Consider the following 23,024-nt stretch of genomic DNA (forward strand, 5'->3'; position numbering starts at 1 on the left):
CTTCCAGCTGCAATCACATAGAAGTGTCAAAATCGTTGCATTTTGAAATGTATTTCATCTGCTTGAAATTTCAGCTCCCTCATGTTTTTTTCCCATTGATTCTTTTATGATATCATGAAAAAATAAAAGGAATTTCCATATTTTGTAACATAATGCCACAAGGGCTGAAAAAACAGAATGTGTCCAGTTTTCAAAGTGTGTGTACGTGTCCCTCCGTATAACGATGAATATAATTCATGACACGATTTGGGTAAGGTGAAAATTTTATGACAAACTATCTCGTTTTCCACCGTATTTTTTTCAAACGGTTCAGTTGAAATTTTGAAGGGGTGATCACTCAAGGCTTTGGAAAACACAATCACGTGATATCGGGACACTTGGGAGCGAGACGGTTTCAGCGTCAAAGTAATACATCGGGATGCCGTCACATTTCAGCCATTCGCATATTGCGAACGCCGGCTTTTCTGTTTAACGAGAGGCGGGAAATCATAACACGGCAAATATTCTCCGCTTGCGCTGTAATATAAGAGATGTTGTGTTGTTCATCTTTGCTTCATCGGGTTGTCAAAGAAAATAAGGATAAAAGATTAACAGCTGTGAATACTATTACAGGCGGCGGCCGTTCTCAAATGGGGTTACGGGAAGGCGCTTCGGGGGTACGTGAGATTTAAAGCGGGTTCTTGCAGTTATCGGAATGAAACTAATTTCACTTTTATTTCAAGGGCAGGACAAGGACACAACTGTTTTCTTTTCAAATGAATTTGAACATGTGTTGTAGTGATTACTTTGCAAAATACTCAAATTCGTGGTTATTCGGATGTGCAAGGTGTCTATTGGTCTTGTCAAATTAAGAGCAAATGAATTTGAAGGTGAAGCAACGGGTTGCTAAATGGTCATAGTGGTTACTTTCCAAAACATTGTTTGCCTTTATTTTGAGAGGTTTATGTAGATGTGGAATTTGTGTCCAATTTTCATTTCAAATTAAGAGCCAATTGATTGGAACATGAAGCACAGGCTTGTTAAATTGTGTTGTAGTCATTATTTGTGAAGTTTGATACGGACCTGCATCATATGTACATGTTTCTTTTCAATTTGAGAGCAAATTAATTGGAACATGAAGCAACGGATTGCTAAATGTTGTTGTTGTGACTCGTTTGAAAAACGGCGTATGGCTTTTTTGTGAAGTTTTATGCCGACATACATCATATGAACATTTTTCTTTTCATTTTAAGAGCAAAGTAAGTGAAACATGAAGCAACGGATTGCTTGTGTCATAGTGACTCCTTTGAAGAACGACGTATGCCTATATTTTGTGAAGTTTGTACAGATGTCGAATTTGTGTCTGATTTTCATTTCAAATTAAGAGCCAATTGATTGGAACATGAAGCACAGGATTGTTAAATTGTGTTATAGTCATTATTTGTGAAGTTTGATACGGACCTGCATCATATGTACAGGTTTCTTTTCAATTTGAGAGCAAATTAATTGGAACATGAAGCGACGGATTGCTAAATTGTCGTAGTGACTCCTTTGAGGAACGACGTATGCCTATATTTTGTGAACTTCTACACGGACGTGCATCATGCGTACAATTTTGTTTTCGCCTCTTTATTTCTTGAATTTTATACACATGCGCACTGTGTCCATTTTTCTTTTCAAATTAAGACCAAACTAATTGGAAAATGAAGCAACACATTGCGAAGTTTTCAAATTAACAGCAAATGAATTTGAACTGCACACATTATCACTTTTAGCGCAATTTTCCAGCAGACCAGCTCAAAATAATGACGGCATTCCGATTTATCTTCTGGAGGCGATGAATAAAACGCCAAAAACGCCTTTTATGGGCCAGCATCTCACCTGTAAATCTTGTATCTGGTGGAGAAGCCCTGCCTGTTCTTCTCCACAAAGTCGACGTACTCGGGCGAGTGGTGGAAGGGCCCCTTGTCGGACAGCAGCCAATCCAAGGGGCCCCGGGGCTTGTCGTTTGGCGCCGCGGGCGCCGCCCCCGCCGCCGCAGCCCCTCCCACCGTCCGTAAACAAAGGCAGCAGAGAAGGCCGAGGCGGAAGACGGGCCATGGAGCCATCGGAGAAGAAAGGAGCCGGCGAGGGATGAGGGCGTCGCTTCTGCTGCCGCTGGTGCCGCTCGAGGAACATTCAACGGCCACAGTGGCTTTTGGCCGGACGGCTCCTCGCTTGGTCGAGCGCAAAGTCCGGCATCGCCGCAAAAATCCCCGCAAGCACCTGAATCAAAGAGATAGGCGCGCGGATGAGTTGATGAACTGGTTCAGTCCCGGAGACGCCTCTGTACGTTTTTGCGGCCCTAAAAAAGGAAACGTGGAAATTGGCAGCTGCCGCGGTGAAAATATACGTCGTTGACTGTTTGCTGGAAAAGTCCGTTTTCTCCACCCCCAAAATAATTTTTAAAGGAAAAAACTATTTTATCAAGAGTAAAAATGTTGTATTTTGGATTAAATACTTCTTTAAAGTAATAAGTAAAGGAAACATATTTTTCATTATATATATATATATATATATATATATATATATATATATATATATATATATATATATATATATATATATATATATATATACATGTGTGTGTGTGTATGTAACATGATTTCATCCATAGTAAAATTATTTTATTTTTAAAATTGTTTATTTTAATTAGATAATTATTTTTAAAATAAATAATTATTTAAAATAATTAGTATAATTATGAAACATATTTCAAACAGAAAAAATCTCTCAAAATGTTGATATATGTATATATATATATATATATATATATATATATATATATATATATATATATATATATATATCTATGTATATATATATATGTATATATATTTGTTTATATATATATAAACATGTAAAATGTGACATTATCAATCGCGAAAATATTTCATATATATATTTACACTGTATAAACATGTAAAATGTGAGTTTATCAATAGTGAAAGTATTTTAGTTTCATATATATATATATATATATATATATATATTACATAAAAACGTAACATGATTTTTATTAATAGTAAAAATATTTTATTTTTATGTTCATTAATTTTTTTTCCCCATATTTGAATACAACAAACACACACACAAAAAATGCCATACAAGAAATGGTTTCATTTTATTTTTACACAAGGAACCACAAGCGAAAAGTAATTATAACATAATTGTTCCACATTAATTTTTCATTTAAATAATTATTAATAAAAATAAACACATTTTTTCAAACACATAATACACATGCACACAATAACGTGATTTGAAATGAAAGTGGTGTATTTCTGACCTTCTACTGGTCTGGGTATTTTATTTATTTATTTCTGATTTGTCCAGCAGCTTAACCAACCTTTTAGACATTTCTTCTTCGCTGGCACTTTGCAATGTTCATGTTGCAGTGAGGCGTTCACTGCCATTATACTGTAGAATGCAGCTAACAATCTATCAAGTTTACTCAGGCATGTGACTGCCTGGCGAAGAAAAAAAAAAAAGACGGGCAAAAGTTGTGATTGGATACAACAGGGAAAATTGAGGTAAATGGTGTGCACGTGATGCGTTTATGAAGCATGCGAAAAAGAAGTTTCGACTGGTAAATTCTTTAAAATAAAAATCCACTTTTTTTTTACCCTCAAGTTTTTAAAGCAATGATGTGGAATCCGGTATTTTTTTTTTTGGTCTTAATTTATGTAAATTTAATTAATCTCACACTAGCGAAAGGAGGCAGTAAACAATGCAAATGATGCCTTTCGGTCCAGCTTATTAAACGCCCCCCCCCCAAAAAAAAAAGCAATGGAATTACTTGTGATAGAAGCTGCAAGTGCACTGCAACATTTACCAGCTTTCAAAATGAAAACTAAAAACCTAAAAACTGGAACTGGCTTCCTTGCGCATTCTCTTTTAACTGCTTCGTTTGCTAAATGTCCTTTAGCTAACTCTGTGCTCATTTTGTTAGCGCTCAATAGCTTCTCCACGTATGTCTCAGGAGATATTTGCCACTTATAATTTTTTAATGTGATCGCGGTGACAATGTGAGTTATTAGTATTCAAAAAGAAGAATAAAACCTAAAAAGAAACTGGAACTAGCTTCTGTATTCTCTTTTAACATAAATGTCCTTTAGCTAATTCTGTGCTCATTTTGTTAGCGTTCACTAGCTTAATCACTTTTTTTGGCGTGGACTCCAATGCGATTGTGCTAACGTGAATTAGTAATGGTCAAAGAGAATTAAAAAAAATTGTAATAAAGTAAACAGGAACTAGATTGGATATGTGTTTTAGCTAATTCCGTTAGCATTTTGTTAGCGTTTACTGGCTTTTTTCCCCAATGTAAAGCTCAGGAGATATTTATTTATTTTTATGATTGAGGTAACGTGAATTATAAATGTTTGAAAGGAAGAATAAAAACCTAAAAACATTTCAAATATATTCTATTTGAAGTCTTATGTCTTAAGCTAAATCCGTGCTCATTTTGTTAGCTTTCATGATCGTATTTCCTATGTACAGCTCAGGATATATGTATATATTTCTTTATTTTATTTTTTTAAGTGAACTACAAGTGATCAAAAGGAAGAACGGAAAAAAATCGAATAAACCGAAACTAGCTTGGATATGTTTTCTTGCTAATTCTGTGTTCATTTTGTTTGCGTTTTCTGGCTTTTTTCCTCCATGTACAGCACAGAAGATTTGTTTTTAATATAATTGAGGAGACGTTAATTATAAGTGTTCAAAAGGAAGAATAAAAACCTAAAAATCCACTAGAACTCGGGTCCGCATTCTATTTTAACTCGTATGTTTCTAGCTAACTCTGTGCTCATTTTGTTAGCTTTTTTCACCCATTTACAGCTCAGGAGACTTTTTTTTTTTTAAATATGATTGAGGAGACGTGAATTATAAGTGTTCAAAAGGAAGAATAAAAACCAAAGAAATCCACTAGAACTCGCGTCCGCATTCTATTTCAAGTCGTATGTTTCCTAGCTAATTCTGTGCTCATTTTGTTAGCATTCATTGCCTAATTTCGAATGTACCCGAAGAGGTATTTCACACTTTTTTTTTGTTTGTTTTGTTTTGGAATGTGATTGCGGCGCCACCTGAAATGCAGCGTCGAGAGAAAAGCATGTTAGCGCAAAACGTGCGGCGTGTAAACTTTTGAACTCGCGTCCGCATTCTATTTTAACTCGAATGTTTTCTAGCTAACTCTGTGCTCATTTTGTTAGCTTTTTTCACCCATTTACAGCTCAGGAGACTTTTTTTTTTTTAAATATGATTGAGGAGACGTGAATTATAAGTGTTCAAAAGGAAGAATAAAAACCAAAGAAATCCACTAGAACTCGCGTCCGCATTCTATTTCAAGTCGTATGTTTCCTAGCTAATTCAATGCTCATTTTGTTAGCATTCATTGGCTAATTTCGAATTTAGCCGAAGAGGTATTTCACACTTTTTTTTTTGTTTGTTTTGTTTTGGAATGTGATTGCGGCGCCACCTGAAATGCAGCGTCGAGAGAAAAGCATGTTAGCGCAAAACGTGCGGCGTGTAAACTTTGGATCAGAACACAGCGGTCGTAGTAAAGGACTCGCTAATCCGATAATCTAGCGGGCGGCGGTCCAAAAGGTGATGCGGGAGAACAATGTATCGCCGGATGTGGCTTTCCTGTCAAAGCACCCACCTGCTTCCTCCTCCGCTTTCTGGAAGACGTCTAAATCCGCCTTTTGACTCACATCCTGCGTGTGGTTTCGCGCCAATCGCTATGACGGTTTGTCTGCAAACATTCATCATCCTCAGACAGGTCCATGCCAGCTTCATAATCACATTATGTCCCAACAAAGCCGCTCGCTCAGCCTTTGTTGTCACATGCCTCAATGATATCAGATGCGCAACATTCGCCGTTTACAAGGGCGCGATACGGCGCCGCTTAAAATGCAGAAACATCAAAAATCTTCCCGCTCGGAGAAGCCTTTTGCGCCGTTCCAAAACATCCCGTTCGATATTGACGTCTTGTCGACGGGTGACGAGGATTAGGGCCGGCGGAGGAACTCACTTTTAATCTCGCCATTGCGAAACTCGCACTTTTAAACTTTGAGTGCCATTGACGTGAAAGGACGTTAACTCATTCCTTGACGGCTATTTTCAGACTCTCATTTTCTTGAATGTGGACATTATTAATATATAAAATCACCACTCTAAAATATACAATATAATATAATATAATATAATATAATATAATATAATATAATATAATATAATATAATATAATATAAAGATAATAAATTTATAAAATATATGCTTCATAAAAATAGGTGGTCATATTATAAATCTCCTTTATAGGAATGTTGGGGCTCTTTAACCCATTCAATCCCAAAGACATATTTTTACGTTTTTTGTAAGAGTAGGGTTAGGGTTAGAGTACTCCATCCCAGGCACATATATATATATATATATATATATATATATATATATATATATATATATATATATATATATATATATTTTTTTTTTTTTTTTCAATACTAAATAGGGTCTAAAATGGCTGGTAATAAATGAAGCAGTACTAATCAATTAGATAACTAAATACTTAAGTAATAAATTACTTTAGCCAATTAAGTATAAAAGAATCATTTAACTTTGGTAATAATAAGCACTTGGTAATAAGTAATATCGTACTAAAGTACGAAAGTAATTGGTGATTTTCAATACTAATGTAATAAATTAATCGATTACTTTGGTAATGTAAAAAGTAATCAATTCCTTAATTACGTAAAAATAGGTGGTCATATTATAAATCTCCTTTATAGGAATGTTGGGACTCAACCCATTCAATCCCAAAGACATATTTTTACGTTTTTTGTAGGAGTAGGGTTAGGGTTCTCCATCCCAGGCACATATATACATATATATATATATATATATATATATATATATATATATATATATATATATATATATATATATATATATGTTTTTTTCAATACCAAATAAGGTCTAAAATGGCTGGTACTAAATGAAGCAGTACTAATCAATTAGATAACTAAATACTTAAGTAATAAATTACTTTAGCCAATTAAGTATAAAAGAATCATTTAACTTTAGTAATAATAAGCACATGGTAATAAGTAATATACTAAAGTACGAAAGTAATTGGTGATTTTCAATACTAATGTGCTAAACTTCTCAACTTTTCTCTAATGTTGTGAAATATTTTTCAAGTCAAGTACACCCTAATCATTGCAAAGCATTTCTGGATGAAAAAAAAAAGACCTTGTGATTTTTTTTTTTTTTGCATTGTAGAAGTCGAGAGCGACCTTTGAAAAGCAGAAGAACCTCGACCTGGCGTACCAACGACATATACTAACAATTATATTGTTGACGTGAAATGAATGGATTCATTTACCACAGCAAACTTCATTTCCTGCAGCCATTGTTCAGTATGTTTTTTTTGTTTTGTTTTGTTTTGTCGAAATGTCACGTTTCCTCCAGCGATTTACTTGCCGGCTGCATCGTTGGAGTTTGACTATCACCTTTTAGAGGACACGGTGCATTGATGACCTCCGGGAATTCCCGCGCCTGATTTTTTTTCGGAGACAATGGCAAAACCAAAACGTTCGGCCTCGGAACATCTGTCCTATATATTATGGGATGCCAAGACGGCAGCTGCACTGTGTGTAAACAATGTTTGGCAGATATCAGACCTCAGGCCAAAATATATCTCAAAGTTTCATTTTTCAGCATTTTGAACGGCTGTGAAGCCATTATAATTTTTGAAAGTCATTTTTCGCAGCATTTTACAAAAATTCTTCCTAAATTGTGTTTTGAAACTTCTCACATCAGTTTGTATACAGTAAGTCACTTTTAATTTTCACACATTTTTAAATATACAAAATATATAATATCATATCAAATTGACCATTCACCATAATAAATACGGTGTAAATTAGTGCAAACAAATACATCCTGTTGCGGTACTTTACGTCCATAGCGGTGGAATGCACCAGGCTACTTCCTGCACAATTGCCTAGCAACAAATTGCCAAATAAGGACAAACACTGTCTGTTTGTCTTTGTTGCCGGTTCGGTTTTAAAGTTAGCAGAGTTTAACTGCCTAAGAGATTAAGTTGAATTGATTTATCAAAGTTTTTTTTTTTTTAATGCTTTATAAAATTCAAATTAAACCCTCAAATGAATGCCCCTAATTTTTAACCATAACACTGTTTGCTTAAAATTGAATAGAGTGGACAGCACCGATTCCAAACCCCCAATATGTTTTTCGAAAAAAATAATTAAAAATTATGCCCCCCCCCACCAAAAGAAAAACCTCACAAACAATAATTACAATAATTAAAAAAATAATTAATTTACAGCCCTATTGAAAAATCTGAGAATAGGCGCAAACAAATCCCGTTGAGGTACTTTTCGTCCATATCGGGAATGCACCAGGCTACTTCCTGCACAGTCGCCTAGCAACCACCGCCAAATACGAACAAACGCTGTCGTCCTGTTCTGAAAACCGAATCCGGCTTGTGAACGTTTTAAGTCAGGTCAAGTTTTACAAGAATCGGCATAAGCTCCCTTCAAATAAAAGCAAAAGTATACTCTGAACACGACCATAAAAGATCATTTACCACCGCCGTAAATCTCGGCCAAGACACCCATAGACGTCGTAAATCCCTTCGGGAGATTACCGAGGTGATTAAAACGTTTCATGAGAATTATTTCAACACGGATCCGCTTTGTAAAACCCCGAAACCGTTGTCAAAAAAGAAAAAAAACCCAAATAGCAAAACAGGAACTGATAAACTTTACAGCTTCCCCTCTGTGCTGAATAATAAGCTTTAATTTATGATTTTTTTTGGGGGGTTCTAATTAACCCAGTTATCTTTCCGGCAGCTCGTTTCGACAATACCTCTCATACCAGCGCCCAGGGTAAAAGCGCCTTTGTGGAGTTGTAATATGGCTGCCAGTCGCATTCATCCGGCTGTCTCGCAAACAAATACAAAGAGAGCGCTCTAGTCGCGTCTTGGGAGAAAGACATCAAAGATAAAATTGTCACTGTGTGGAGGCGCGTGAATGTTCATGAATAAACATGGAAGATCACATAGATGCAAGGATGATGAAAAGCCGCGGACAGCAATTTGTATTTGCCCTGACTTTTTCCTCAGGCCAAATGTTTACCCGCGAATGTTGACTCTGGCCGTCCCGGCGGAGTTCTGCGTCGGGGTAAAGCCGTTTTCAAAATTCAAAACCTCATTAATAATTATGCAAAACAAATGGAGACACTCGTCAATCGGTTAACTCTTTGCGTGGCTACGAGAGTTGTAAAAATATTACCGTAATCCCCTAAATATAAGACGAATTTTTTCCTAAAAAATAAAGGGCGATGGTATTCGTACTTATGATAATTAACCGTAGCGTTATAAGCAATTAGGTGAAAAAGGAAATTTGCACTAAAATTCTCATTAATAATTAAACAAAACACTACTCAATCTGGTAACTAATTACCGTAATCCCCAAAATATAAAACACACCTTTTCTTAAAAAATAAAGGGCGATGTTATTCGTACTTACGATAATTAACCGTAGCGTTATAAGCATTTAGGTGAAAAAGGAAATTTGCAAGTTAACCGTATCGTGATAAGCAAGAAGGCAGGTTTGCAATAGGTCATAATTATTAATTATACAAAACAAAATTAAATGCTACTCAATCTGGTAACTAATTACCGTAATCCGCCAAATATGAGACGAATTTTTACTAAAAAATAAAGGGCAAAGGTAATCGTACATACGATAATTAACCGTAGCGTTATAAGCAATTAGGTGAAAAAGGAAATTTGCACTAAAATTCTCATTAATAATTAAACAAAACACTACTCAATCTGGTAACTAATTACCGTAATCCCCAAAATATAAAACACACCTTTTCTTAAAAAATAAAGGGCGATGTTATTCGTACTTACGATAATTAATCGTAGCGTTATAAGTAATTAGGTGAAAAAGGACATTTGTACTAAGATTCTCATTAATAATTATACAAAACAAAAATAGACGCTACTCAATCTGGTAACTAATTACCGTAATCCCAAAAATATAAAACGCACCTTTTCTTACAAAATAAAGGGCGATGTTATTCGGACTTACGATAATTAACCGTAGCGTTATAAGCAATTAGGTGAAAAAAGAAATTTGTACTAAGATTCTCATTAATAATTATACGAAACAAAAATAAACGCTACTCAATCTGGTAACTAATTACCGTAATCCCCAAAATATAAAACGCACCTTTTCTTACAAAATAAAGGGCGATGTTATTCGTACTCACTATAAATAACCGCATCGTTATAAGCAAGAAGGCAGGTTTGCAATAGGTTATAATTATTAATTATACAAAACAAAATTAAACGCTACTCAATCTGGTAACTAATTACCGTAATCCCCCAAATATAAGACGCACTTTTTCCTTAGAATAAAGGGTGATCGTATTCGTACTTATAACTAAGGTCAAACGTATTCATACTTACGATAATTAACCAGAACGTTACAAGCAAGAAGGCGGAGAATGATATTTGCAATAGATTTTAATGATTAATTATACATAAAATAGTAAAGACTACCCAATCTGGTAACTAATTACCGTAATTTCCCAAATATAAGATGCACTTTTTTCTTAAAAATAAAAGCTGATCGTATCCATACTTACTATAATTAACCGTAACGTTACAGGTAAAAAGGCGGAAAAGAAAATTTGCAAAAGATTGCCATTATTTTCAACCTGCTATTCCCTGGGAATTGGAACCAGGCCGGTGCACGTAGCAAAACTCTACTTATAAGTGACACTAATTGTTTTTGAGTTAAATTCCATAATTTTACCAGTCTGGGCCACTTGAGAATAGATTTCCTCCATGTAGGACCCGGAGCCTAAACGAGTTTGACACCCTTGGCCACGGAAATCTGATTCGCGTCATTTTTGTATATGAATTTTCCTTTTGAAACGTATGGACTTAACTCCTGTACGTATCGTGTTATACTTTGGAAAAACGTTTGTCACGATTGCAAGATTTACTCTTGGATTTTGTTATCAGGTGAAAAAAATAAAGTCTTAAAATAAACAATCATTGGGAAAAAAAAAAAAATCCCAACCTGCTTGAATCGGAATGTCATTAGCACGGGCGTGTGAATTTCAAGATGGATAAATGGTCGCGCCTACCCGCAGGGGCAACAATTGCGACTGCATTATTTAGCGACTTTCACCCACACTTTCAGCCGCTGATCTTTTTTCAGCTTTAATTTGTACATGTGGGGGTTTCAGTTTATGATTTTCAATCTTCAAAAAGAATGGCAATCAATATTAATGCAAGACGGCGGTACCCATGAAAGCTGGATATCTGCACGTCTCTCACTCTGTCAGAAGATAACACAAGTGTCATTTTATCAAAGGCGATTTTTTTGGGGGGCGCTGCAGCCTTGAATAAACATGGCTCTTAGCACTCGTATTTGAAATTTTGCTACTTTTCAGGACCTCAACTCAGATAAAAATAAACAATATTGATTTAAAATAAGTTTCATGTCAACTCATAACTTTTTTTAACCCTTATGTGGTATTTTGTCCGATTTTGGGCCTTTGCATGAAAGGCTTTTCACATTGAAAGGGAAAGCATTGAAAGAAGAGTCCAGGGAGCTGAAATTTTTGCCCAGATGGTAACAACCTATCTAAGTTCAACTTAGTTATCACACTAGCAGGAGTGCGCCATTTCTTGGCTAAAATACAGCCAGAATGATGTGGTAAGAAATGACCCAAAAATGGACAAAATATTGCACAAGGGTTAAAATGATTATTTTAGCAGAAGATAGTTGATAATTTTTCATATATATATATATATATTTTTTTTTTTTTTTAACGTTTTAGGAATACAGACATTCTCTGCCTTGTAATTATTTGTGTGTTTTTCCACAAATTGTCAAATGTTATGCTAAACTAGTGTCTAAAATTGTACGGCACTAAAATAGTTAAACTTAGACAAAATATTCACTTTTCACTGGTAAAAATGAGGAAATAAGTGGATGATTCTTTGCGTTTTTTTTTAAACCATGACTTAATCTAATTAATTTGATTCATTGTCTCCCAAAGACGGAATTTAACGTTTTAGGAGTACGGACATTCGATGCCGTGTACTTATTTGTATTTTTGTTCACGAAATTGTTAAATATAGACAAAATATTCCATTCAAAACTGAGATGAGGTTGAAATGATTCAAATCACAAACACTAAGCGTGAAGGCATCATTTCAGTCTTTTCACAGCGGTAAAAAAAATGAAGTCCGTTACATTTTGGTGAGTGACGGGAGCTTTTTCGGCATCTGTGCTTTTACGAAATATATTCAAGCCTAACATTCAATTAGCGCTCACCGCAGAGAGAGATTTCCGTTTAATTTCCACTCTGTCTTCATCTAAGAGAATCCATTTGAATGCCAAAGTAAATCCAAAATCCCCCAATGACATATTTCGCTTTTTCCGAATTTTCCCAAGCCCGTTTTCCGTCTTTTCATTTCCCCGCCTGCAAACGCTGAAGACGGACTGCTGCAGATAATGAGCGCCACAGCGGAAAAAAAAACAAAAAAAAAAACGCCAATCTTGTCGTATGTTTTCCATCCTTACATTTGTGGGTTTTTTTTCTTTTCATTATCTTCTTACGTCAGGCTTATTACGACGCCCACGTCCCCGGCAAATGACTTTACAATATTCCGCAGTGTTATCTCTCGTAGCATACGCTTAATTTTCCATATCAAAGTTTGTTTACCGATCTTGACTCTGCATATGTGGGAAATAATTTTGAAGTTCGGTGACACCACATAGATCTTCCGGAAATTTTCTGCCTCTGTAGTACAACTGTTGGATTGAAAAAAAAAAAAAAAAAAGCTAAAATATTAGCATCATAGGTGGTACTAAAAATAGCATGAAGCGCTAAGATGGAATTTTGTGATGATATTATTTTTGGACTGCAAACCTGTGCCGCTAACATGAAGAGGTAGGGTAAAAATATTAGAGACTTTTGTTTTGATGTTGCTCTATAACAGAGGTCCCCAATCACCGGTCCGCGGCTTGGTACTGGTCCGTGGATCAACTGGTACCGCGTCACATGGGTTCAACCGAAAAATGATGTTTTGGAACTGATTTAGTTTAGCCTTTAAAAGTTATTGATTAGTGCTTTGTTTGTGCTTTGTTTGGCTTGATCTTTCTTTTTTGGCGCCCCCTCTGGCCGCTGTTGGTATTACATGTTGTAGTGAGGAAGGAGGGCGTGGCCTCAATTGAGACACGTTTTTGTGACCCTTTGTGAAATCTGTAAGTTTTACCTGGTAAGAATGTTGAATATAGATGTATACAATGAAATAACATGATAAATAAAACGTTTAGAAAGGCTTTATTTCCCTTTGAGTGATGTGACAAGCTTGTTATGGCCATATTTCCTAGGCTAGGCTAGGCTAGCTTAGCCTTCTTCGTACTTCTTGATTATCTCCAGCTTCGTTTCCATGCTAATCTTTTTACTTCTCTATTTAACATCACGAGCAATTTTGAAACCCGTGGCTAACCCATTCAACTTTGAATTAAGCAATAAAATGCACAATAAATACGATTTAAGCACTCACACAAGAGCAAAGCTTGAAAATACCGCCATCTTGAATCGTGACCCTGACTAATAGCAGACCGGTATTGTAATGACATAAGCAGTGACGCGGGTATAGACGCATGAGCGGGGAAGCATCCAACATGGCGGTCACGCACGCACATTGACCGCCATGTTGGATGTGTCGTAAGGTGAAAGAAATGGTGTAAAGAGAAGACAAAGAAAACATCAGGGTCCACGTTGTAAGGTGAAAGAAATGGTGTAAAGAGGGGACAAAAAAAAAATCAGGGTCCACGTCGTTAGATGATAAAAAACGAAAGGCAGGGATGTTGCTAACCGGGGGTCCACTGTATTATTTGAACTAAATTAATATAAATAGATCAATTCAGGCGTTATATGCCATATTTTCTCACCTGGATTTTTCAAGAAACGTGCGGCGAAAAGTGACTGATTTGTTTATGATTCTCCCTTCAGGCATCAGCCGTTTTTTCCGCGAGAGAAGAAGAAGAAGCGTCCCATTTTCGGCGGGCGTTTCTCCAGTTAGCACGGCCGGCCTGTAAATGTCAGCTCACTCACATCCCCCGCGTCATGGACGCGCGGCGGCGTCTACGTAGCGTAATACATGCGAGACGGCTGAATATTATAGAGCACCTTTCCGTTTGTAGCGGACTGGAAGCCGCTTCAAGGCCAGATATCTATCACTTCATAAGATGAGACAGTGTGCCTTTCAGGCTTGGACGCGGTCAGGTTGGCCCGTCTCGCGGGACAGATGAGGACACAGCTGAACAGTGGCACTGTTGTGGCCCGATAAACACTCTGACGCTTTGGCGCTTCGGCCCCCCCCAAAAACCGGGAAGAGGCGCTGAAAATTACAGCCGTGATCGAGTGGGGAAATCGCGCTGTGAATCTAACCCGCTCCTCATCCTTATGAAAAAAAAAAATCCGGATTCCACGTTTTGCCGAGAGTCCGGCCGGGCAGGATCGTATTCGTAACGTTATTGCTCGCTTTCGGGACATTTGGCTCATTAGACGAGTGGCGCTTCAACGTTTCCACAAATCACGCCGTCTCTCAGGTGCGGCCGCGGGGTGAAATGCATCATTCGGAGACGGCTGGGATTTTTTATTAGGGATGGGCGAGTAATGATTGGGGGGGGGGGGGGGGGGGGGGGGGGGGGGCAGACGAACCAAGTTTGAGACTTGCCACATGAAATTCTATTGCCATTAAACAAGAATTGCCATAATATTTCAAGCACTTTGCAATTGGTTATTTTTTGCAGTTTGAGACTAACCTGTAACCTGGATAAACACTGTAAAAAGTTTGAGACTTGCCACATGAAATTCTATTGCAATTAAACAAGAATTGCCATAATATTTCAAGCACTTTGCAATTGGTTATTTTTTGCAGTTTGAGACTAACCTGTAACCTGGATAAACACTGTAAAAAGTAGTCAACAGTTGTTTAAAGCTGATTTGTGTTGCTTTTTTTTTCTTTTGTTAATTTTGAAAAGGATATGGATTTAGGTATACTTTGCAATTTTTATAGATTTTAGTCTTATTTTTTTATGGGGGGCAATGCAAGAAGGGGGGGGCGTAGGTGACCCCATCGGCTTTGTTTTTGCCATGCGAAATGCAATTGCAATAAAGTAAGGACTTTCATAATATTCTTTTCATTTCAAGTTATTTGAAGCATTTTGTTATTTTTTTTTTCAGTTTTAGACTAACCTTAAACCTGTATGAACGCTGTAAAAAGTAGTCAACAGTTGTTTCATGGTGATTTATTCGGGGGGGGGGGCTACCAGGCAATGCTGGGTGGGGGGGGGGGGGGTGAGTCACAGATGACAATTATTCCGATTGTTCCAATTATTTTGCTTTTAATTTGAAAAGAAAAATGCACTCTTGTCACCAACACCCATGTACAATCTATGCAGTTGGACTAGAGCATTAAATGTGTTTCTAAGTTGTAAAAACTGAACAAAATAAAGAAATCCAGACAACATTTTCCAAACCATAGTTACACAATTTAGCGATAGGTTAATTTCTGTTCCAATTAATTTGCTCTTCATTTGAAAGTTTATTTTTCTGTTCCTGTTCCCAACATCCAAGCACAATAATCCAACGTTTTGCAAAGGGATCACTATAACCCAATATACCATGAAGTTGCTTCATTTTCCAGATAGTTTGCTCTTAATTTGAAAATGTACTTTTCCAAATGAAGTACTTATAATTGGTTGGATAAGGGCAATGAACATTTTATACCTGCATGAATAGAACATTGAACTTGCTAATTTATTTGAACTAATGTTCGTGCATATCTGTACAAAACATAAAATAAATTCATGTAATGTTTTGTAAAGCAGTCACTAATACACAATTTAGCAATAAATTGATTTATGTTCAAATTATTTTGCTCTTAATCTGAAAATGAGTTTTTCTCATCCAGTCATAAATATCCAGGTACAACAATCTATTCGACATTTTGTAAAGGAGTTCCTATTATGCAATTTAACAAGCACCTGTTCCAATTGATTTGCTCTTAGTTAGAAAATATCTTTTTCTCTTCCTGTCATCAACATTCAACTACTGTATACCTTTCAACATTTTGCAAAGAAATCCCTATAATCAAATTTAGCATGACATTGTGTCATGTTCCAATTAATTCGCTCTTAATATGAAAAGAAATGCTCTCTCCCAAATACAGTATATTCAGTCAGACGAGGGTATTGAATGTGTTATGAATTTCATTAGCTAGCTAATTCAATTGAATTAATGTCTGTATATGCATATAAACAACCAAGTTAATAACTGTTCCAATTCATTTGCTCTTAATTAGACTTTTTTTCTTTCTGTCATCAAAATTAAAGTAATCCATTCAAAAGGTTGTTTCGTGTTCCAGTTGATTTGCTTTTATTTGAAAAGAAAACATAGTGTTCCTGTCGCCGACATCCATGGAGTTGGAGCGTTAAATGTGCTGTGAGTTGCATTAAAATTGCTAATTGAATGAACTAATAACAAAGTGCATGAATATGAAACGCAAGCAAATCCATACAGCGTTTTCACAATGACACAATTCAGCAAAAGTTTGAGTTCCAATTGATTCGCTCTTAATTTGAAAGGGGACATATGCTTTCCCTTTCACAGTATGAAATTTGATTTACTGGCAAAACCCTTTTAAAATCCCACATGCAGTGCCCTCGCATACCCCCAGGGGTACACGTATATTGGCATCCTGCCAGTTCGCCAAATGTGTCGATGTAGCAGCTCGCCGTTGTGCAGGAAGATTCTGAATGATTTTTGTTTTTGTTTGTGTGTGGGTGTGCGGGGGCGGGGAAGCGGCCGATACGAGTGTGGGAAAATTCAGCCCGCATTTAACCAAAAAAAAATCATTTCATACACATCACAGTAGGTCATAAGGCTTTTGTTATAAATGCTCACTTTTAGACTCACCTCAGTTTGGATCAGGTAAACTTTACGCTTCCCATTCCAATAGATGCCGATGACGTCTTTTCAACTCATTTCACTCGACCTTGGGTTCCCCCCAAAAAAAAAAAATCCAAAATGTGACTGGAGGATCCCGCCGGGGCGAAACGTCAACAACGACGACTCCGACTAATCCGCGGCTCGGGTCTACGTCAGCGAAAAACTTTGCCAAAGTCGGCGTCTTCGCAGTTCCTAGAATGGCGAGCCTTGACCTTTTTCTAATGACTTTACAAAATGATACCATCCGCCGGGCGATGTATTCAGGAGCAGAGCAAAGTGGAGGAGGAAGAGGAGGCGGGAGGTTGAGGAGGAGGAGGGATGCGGGATGCCAATCACAGATGTTGTGGAATCCGCTCCCGCACGGAAATCCAAGCAAAATTCCGATAGAATTCCAATTCCGCGCCGTCCTTCCCAACTTGATCCGCCGGGAAGCTCGCGAGGCGGCGGAAAGTGTGCGCAAGGCGCCCGGCTGCAGATCACAGGCTCGCTCCCCCCTCTCTCTCTTTCTCTCTCTCTCTTACTCGCTCGCTCGCTCTCTCACAGTCACATGTTTCACACACACAAGTAGCCTTCTGTAAGAGCCGCCTGAGGGGACTCGAACGTGGGCGACGTGGCGAGAATGATAGCGCGCATCGTCTCGCGCGCTTTCCTCCCCCCCTCCCAAAAAAAAAAAAGTCAAATGACACCCGTGTAGTGAAATTGATGTCCCGATAATGCCGCGCTTATTTGGAATTGGAGCCGTCCAAAAGGAAAGGGTTCCTGTTAAAAGGATGGCGTTGAACGCATTGAGGGAGGGGGGAGGGAAAGGGGGGGGGGGTCGATCTGCTCAAATGGCCATAAATCAGAAAGTGAATGGATTCAGGCTGACATTTTTATAATGACTACAAGTGCGAAAATTACAGGGTCAGAATTGAACCATACAGAGGAAAAGTGCAACCGGTTCTGTTTTGTTTCACGATGCATTTGATCAAAACATAAGAAACATCAGTGAGACAAAAAGAAAAAAATGCATATGCAATGGCAAATAACTCATTGAGGAAGTTTAGTTTAGTTGGGAATTTTAGTTAAAAAATATGGTAAAGTTTGGACTCTTTGGCTCTACCCAACTAAGTCCCAGTGTCCTCAATAGAGGACATCTTTGCTTGTCTAATGATGTCTCACATATTTGGGCGGGGGGAAATTTGGTTTGCTGTCAACTTTTATAGCACCAGAATTGACTTGGATTGACACTTGGATTGTTAGAATGCTGCACCAAAACAACAGTGACATGCCTGATTGTGTTTACCAGTGGAGTAAAAACATGCAGTTCAAACTCAAAATCAATACTTCTAATCTGTTTCATTTGTGGGTTGGAAATCGCCCCCTGGTGGCAGATGAAATAGCAGTTCAAAAGCAAAACACCAAACGCTGTCTCCTCTTTATGCCTGTCCCAGTGTCCTCAATAGAGGACATCCTTGCCTGTCTTATGATGTTTCTCATATTTGGGCGGGAGTAAATTTGGTTTGCTGTCAACTTTTATAGCACCAGAATTGACTTGGTTTGTTAGAATGCTGCACCAACATAACAGTGACATGCCTGATTGCGTTTACCAGTGGAGTAAAAATATGCAGTTCAAACTCAAAATCAATACTTCTAATCTGTTTCATTTTTTGGTGGGAAATTGCCCCCTGGTGGCAGGTGAAATAGCAATTCAAAAGCAAAACACCAAATACTGTCTCTTCTTTATGCCTGTCCCAGTGTCCTTAATAAAGGACATGATGTCTCTCATATTTGGGCGGGAGGAAATTTTGTTTGCTGTCAACTTTTATAGCACCAGAATTGACTTGGATTGTTAGAATGGTGCACCAACACAACAGTGACATGCCTGATTGTGTTTACCAGTGGTTTTTTCATTTGTTGCTTGGATATCGCCCCCTGTTGGCGAGTAAAAAAAAATCAACACAGGTATGACCCGTTGAACTAAACGCCACGGGGTTGAAAACATGAGAAAAAAACAATCGACATTCTTTATGTCGAGGCAAAATTGAAATGAAAAAACGCTACGTCACCGACGCCACGGGTTTTTCGCGTTTTTGCCGAAATAGGGAAACACATTTCTCCGTTTTTTAATGTGTAAAAAGTCTGCAGGCACATGCGCTTGGTTGACTTGCTAATGAATGCACTCCTGCATGAAGTGCGGCCGTTTAGTATTCCGCAGCGTGCCACGGGTGTCAAATTAAGTTGTATTCCGCTTGGGCATTCTGTCAAATCCGTTTTTGTTTTGTTTTTTTTTCCTGTGTATATAGCGTCCATTCTTATTAAGATGTGGCCGCAATAAAATCTAACGGCTTATTTGTGAAATTCTGTTGATGTTTTTTTTTTTATTGACGTGATCCATTGCGACGAAACTCAAAACACGCAAAGGTCAAGCAGCAAAAACATCATTGACGGGACGGTCACGTCAGCTGGAATATGGCAGGTGATTTTTATTCAAATGACGTGGAGGGAAGGCTCGGACCGGAGGACGAGGTCAAGCGGAGGTTGCGTGGTGAAAATGTAGAAAAAATCCAGGCCCGGTTTGAAATTTGGGAAATGGGCCGTTTTGGGATTGTGCCTTTGTTTGCTTCTCTCCGCTCTGCTGTGACGCTAAAAATTTGTGTCTGATTAGGGTTGTTATTGGCAAATATTTTCCCGTCGCCGTAATCTTCTGTGAAAGAAGAATGATTGAGATTAAACCTTGACTTTTTTTTTTTTTTTTTTACAGTGAGCAACATTTTTGCCAATGCTATTTTTCAACATGTTGCAGACAAAGGCATTCACTGAATTGTTTTTTTTTTTTTTTTTTTACAATCTACTTGAAGTAATGTTTTTTTTTTAACGAAGATATGGATATTATTTTTCAATTATTCACCAATATCTATTTACTATTATTCTCAGATTAATCGACAAAAATATGTCAGATTAATCCATCGTTAAAATCGTTGAGGCCGACATAAATTAAATTAGAAAATTTTCTCTTTAAATTAAGTCATTAATTCATTAAACCGCACTACAATTTTTTCAAGCCATGATACATAAATATATATATATATATATATATATATATATATATATATATATATATATATATTTTTTTTTTTTTTTATATTTTATTAGATATATTTTCTATATTTAATCATATGTCCTGCGCTGTCCAAGGTCCCGAAAGATATATTTCATTGTGTATATATATATATATATATATATATATATATATATATATATATATATATATATATATATATATATATATATATATATATATATATGTGTATATATATATATATATATATATATATTTTTTTTTTTTTATATTTTATTAGATATTTTTTCTATATTTTCTCATATGTCCTGCGCTGTCCAAGGGTCTGAAAGGTATATTTCATTGTATGTATATATATATATATATATATATATATATATATATATATATATATATATATATATATATATATATATATATATATATATATATATATATATATATATATGTGTGTGTTTAATATGTATATATTTTTTTAATATTTTATTAGATCTCTTTTCTGTATTTTTTCATATGTCCTGTGCTGTCCAAGGTTCTGAAAGATATATTTTATTGTATATATATATATATATATATATATATATATATATATATATATATATATATATATATATATATATATATATATATATATCTTTCAGAACCTATATATATAGAGAGAAAGAGAGAGAGAGATTTTTTATATGCGCTGTCCAAGGTCCTGAAAGCTATATTTCATTGTGTGTATAATATATAAAATCTGTCATGTGCTCTCCATGTGTTTCACGTGTTTCACCATTTTTGTTGGCATGTTCAAAGCCAAAGGCTTCTTCGGTATCTCACTATTCATCAGCGGCTTTTCCCAAAGTCCACGGCGGTTTTCAGCTCCAAGCTCAACCGTCACAGCAGCCGCCGAGGACCAATCGCTGTCAGTGACATCAGCAGAATCGATGGGCAAAAGGCAGCTGGCCCAGACAGCGTCCCGGGTGGCGCTCACGTGAACTTCCTTGATATACACAACCTCCGCCGGGAGACGATTATCGATCGTAGATGGGGGGGGGGGGGGGAAGACCGCACCTGCTTGGAGTCCAATCGCAAAGGTTTACTTGAAAACTTTTGCATTCCTCCCACCAGCTCTTGAAATGCCGGCGAAATCTTCGGCAACTTCGCACCGCATCTCCTGCACCGCGGAAGACAGAAAGGCTCTCCGGCGGGTGATAAAAATCACACGAGCGCATCTCTCGAGCATCCTTTTCCTCCTCTACGGGACATTTCCACCAGTAGCGTCATCGGGGGAGTCGCAATACCAGCAAGGCCACATTGAAAGCGGGAAATCAAGGACCAGCAGATTGACAAGGCTGGCTTTCCGCACACCATTACACTCCTGAATCATCATCTAATTGTGTGAAGGCTGAAGGCCTCCGCCTGTTATTTTGCGCCTACAACTTTGTTACATCCTCCTGAGAGCCAGCCTATTTATTTGTGTCCACCGTCCGTCCGTTTTGTCTCAGAAAAAAAGCAAAAGGAATTGCACCCCGGACAAACACGCCGGACTTCATCTGAAAGGACGTTGTGTCCTCCATTGAGGTCACTAGGACTTTGTATAGCCTCCGTGGAATTTTGTCCATTGATGTGTCCATTTTGTTGTGTCTCATCAAGACAGCGAAGGTGTTTTTATCCCAGCGAAACCTATAAACAAATGAAAAGGCAATTTGGTCCTCAAATGAGGACACCGGGACTTGGTGAGGTAGCTTCAACGAGTAAAAGATGAGGATTACTAACAAATGTCCACCGCAGTGAATGCAAATTAATAGGCTGGAGGATGTAGCATTCTCTTTAAATCACCCACACACACACAAGCCATCATTGGAAAGGCCTGATGTCCTCAAATGAGGGCCCTAGGACTTAACAGTTCAATAAGATAAAACATAACGAGCAAAAAACAAACGTCCACAACAGTGGACACAAATGAATGTACTCGATTTCAGGAAGATATAGCATTTTCCTTAAAATCTTCCAAACACATTGGACATCTTTGGAAAGGCCAGGATGTCCTCAAGGGAGGGCACTCGGACTTAGTCAGATAGTTTAATTAGTCAAACTATAATGATCAAAAGCAAATGTCCACTGAAGTGGATGCAAAAGATACACTGGCTTTCAGTAAGATATAGCATTATACGTAAACCTCCCAAACACATGGGGCATCATCGGAAAGACCAGGATGTCCCCAAATGAGGACACTGGGACTCTGTAGCATAGCGCCAACGAGTCAAAAGATATAGACTAAAAAAAGCATGTGGACACAACTGAGAAGGCCGGTTCTCAGGAAGATAGAGCATTATACTTAAACCTCCCAAAACCATGGGGTATCATCGGAAAGACCAGGATGTCCCCAAATGAGGACACTGGGACTCCGTAGGGTTGCGCAAAAAAGTCAAAAGATATAGACAAAAAAAAATATTTGGACACAAATGAGATGGCTGGTTCTCAGGAAGATAGAGCATTATACTTACACCTCCCAAACACATGGGGCATCATCGGAAAGACCAGGATGTCCCTAAATGAGGACACTGGGACTCTGTAGGGTTGCGCCAACGAGTCAAAAGATATAGACAAAAAAAAAACATTTGGACACAAATGAGAAGGCCAGTTCTCAGGAAGATAGAGCATTATACTTACACCTCCCAAACACATGGGGCATCATCGGAATGACCAGGATGTCCCCAAATGAGGACACCGGGACTCCGTAGGGTTGCAACAAAAAGTCACAAGATATAGACAAAAAAAATATTTGGACACAAATGAGAGGCCGGTTCTCAGGGTTACACAAGGACAATATGTTTTTTTTGAGCCCATTACGAATAATAAAAGAAAATCTCAACGTATT

The 23,024-nt window shown here is 37.4% G+C and overlaps 2 protein-coding genes across 3 annotated transcripts in view; one reads left to right on the top strand and one right to left on the bottom strand.

Annotated features, from left to right (window-relative positions):
• The window catches only part of brinp3a.2 (BMP/retinoic acid inducible neural specific 3a, tandem duplicate 2), a 40,985-nt gene extending 23,414 nt beyond the window's left edge, over positions 1 to 17,571 (bottom strand). Inside the window, exons 1-2 of one of the 2 annotated variants that reach the window (XM_088425383.1) lie at positions 17,065 to 17,571; positions 1,861 to 2,244 (exon numbers count right to left, since the gene is read on the bottom strand). In XM_088425383.1, coding sequence (XP_088281509.1) covers positions 1,861 to 2,087 — 227 coding nt within the window. In that variant the 5' untranslated portion in view covers positions 2,088 to 2,244; positions 17,065 to 17,571. Of the gene's footprint in view, positions 1 to 1,860; positions 2,245 to 5,677; positions 5,829 to 17,064 lie in introns of those variants that run through there. The other variant, XM_088425382.1, reaches the window with a different exon arrangement.
• The window catches only part of LOC148416660 (uncharacterized), a 314,743-nt gene that overhangs the window by 219,826 nt on the left and 71,893 nt on the right, over positions 1 to 23,024 (top strand). The gene's annotated exons all lie outside the window — the stretch shown is intronic.

Source organism: Hippichthys cyanospilos, chromosome 10 (assembly GCF_059441005.1).
Source record: "Hippichthys cyanospilos isolate Australia breed blue-spotted pipefish chromosome 10, RoL_Hcya_1.0, whole genome shotgun sequence".
Lineage (NCBI taxonomy): Eukaryota > Metazoa > Chordata > Actinopteri > Syngnathiformes > Syngnathidae > Hippichthys > Hippichthys cyanospilos.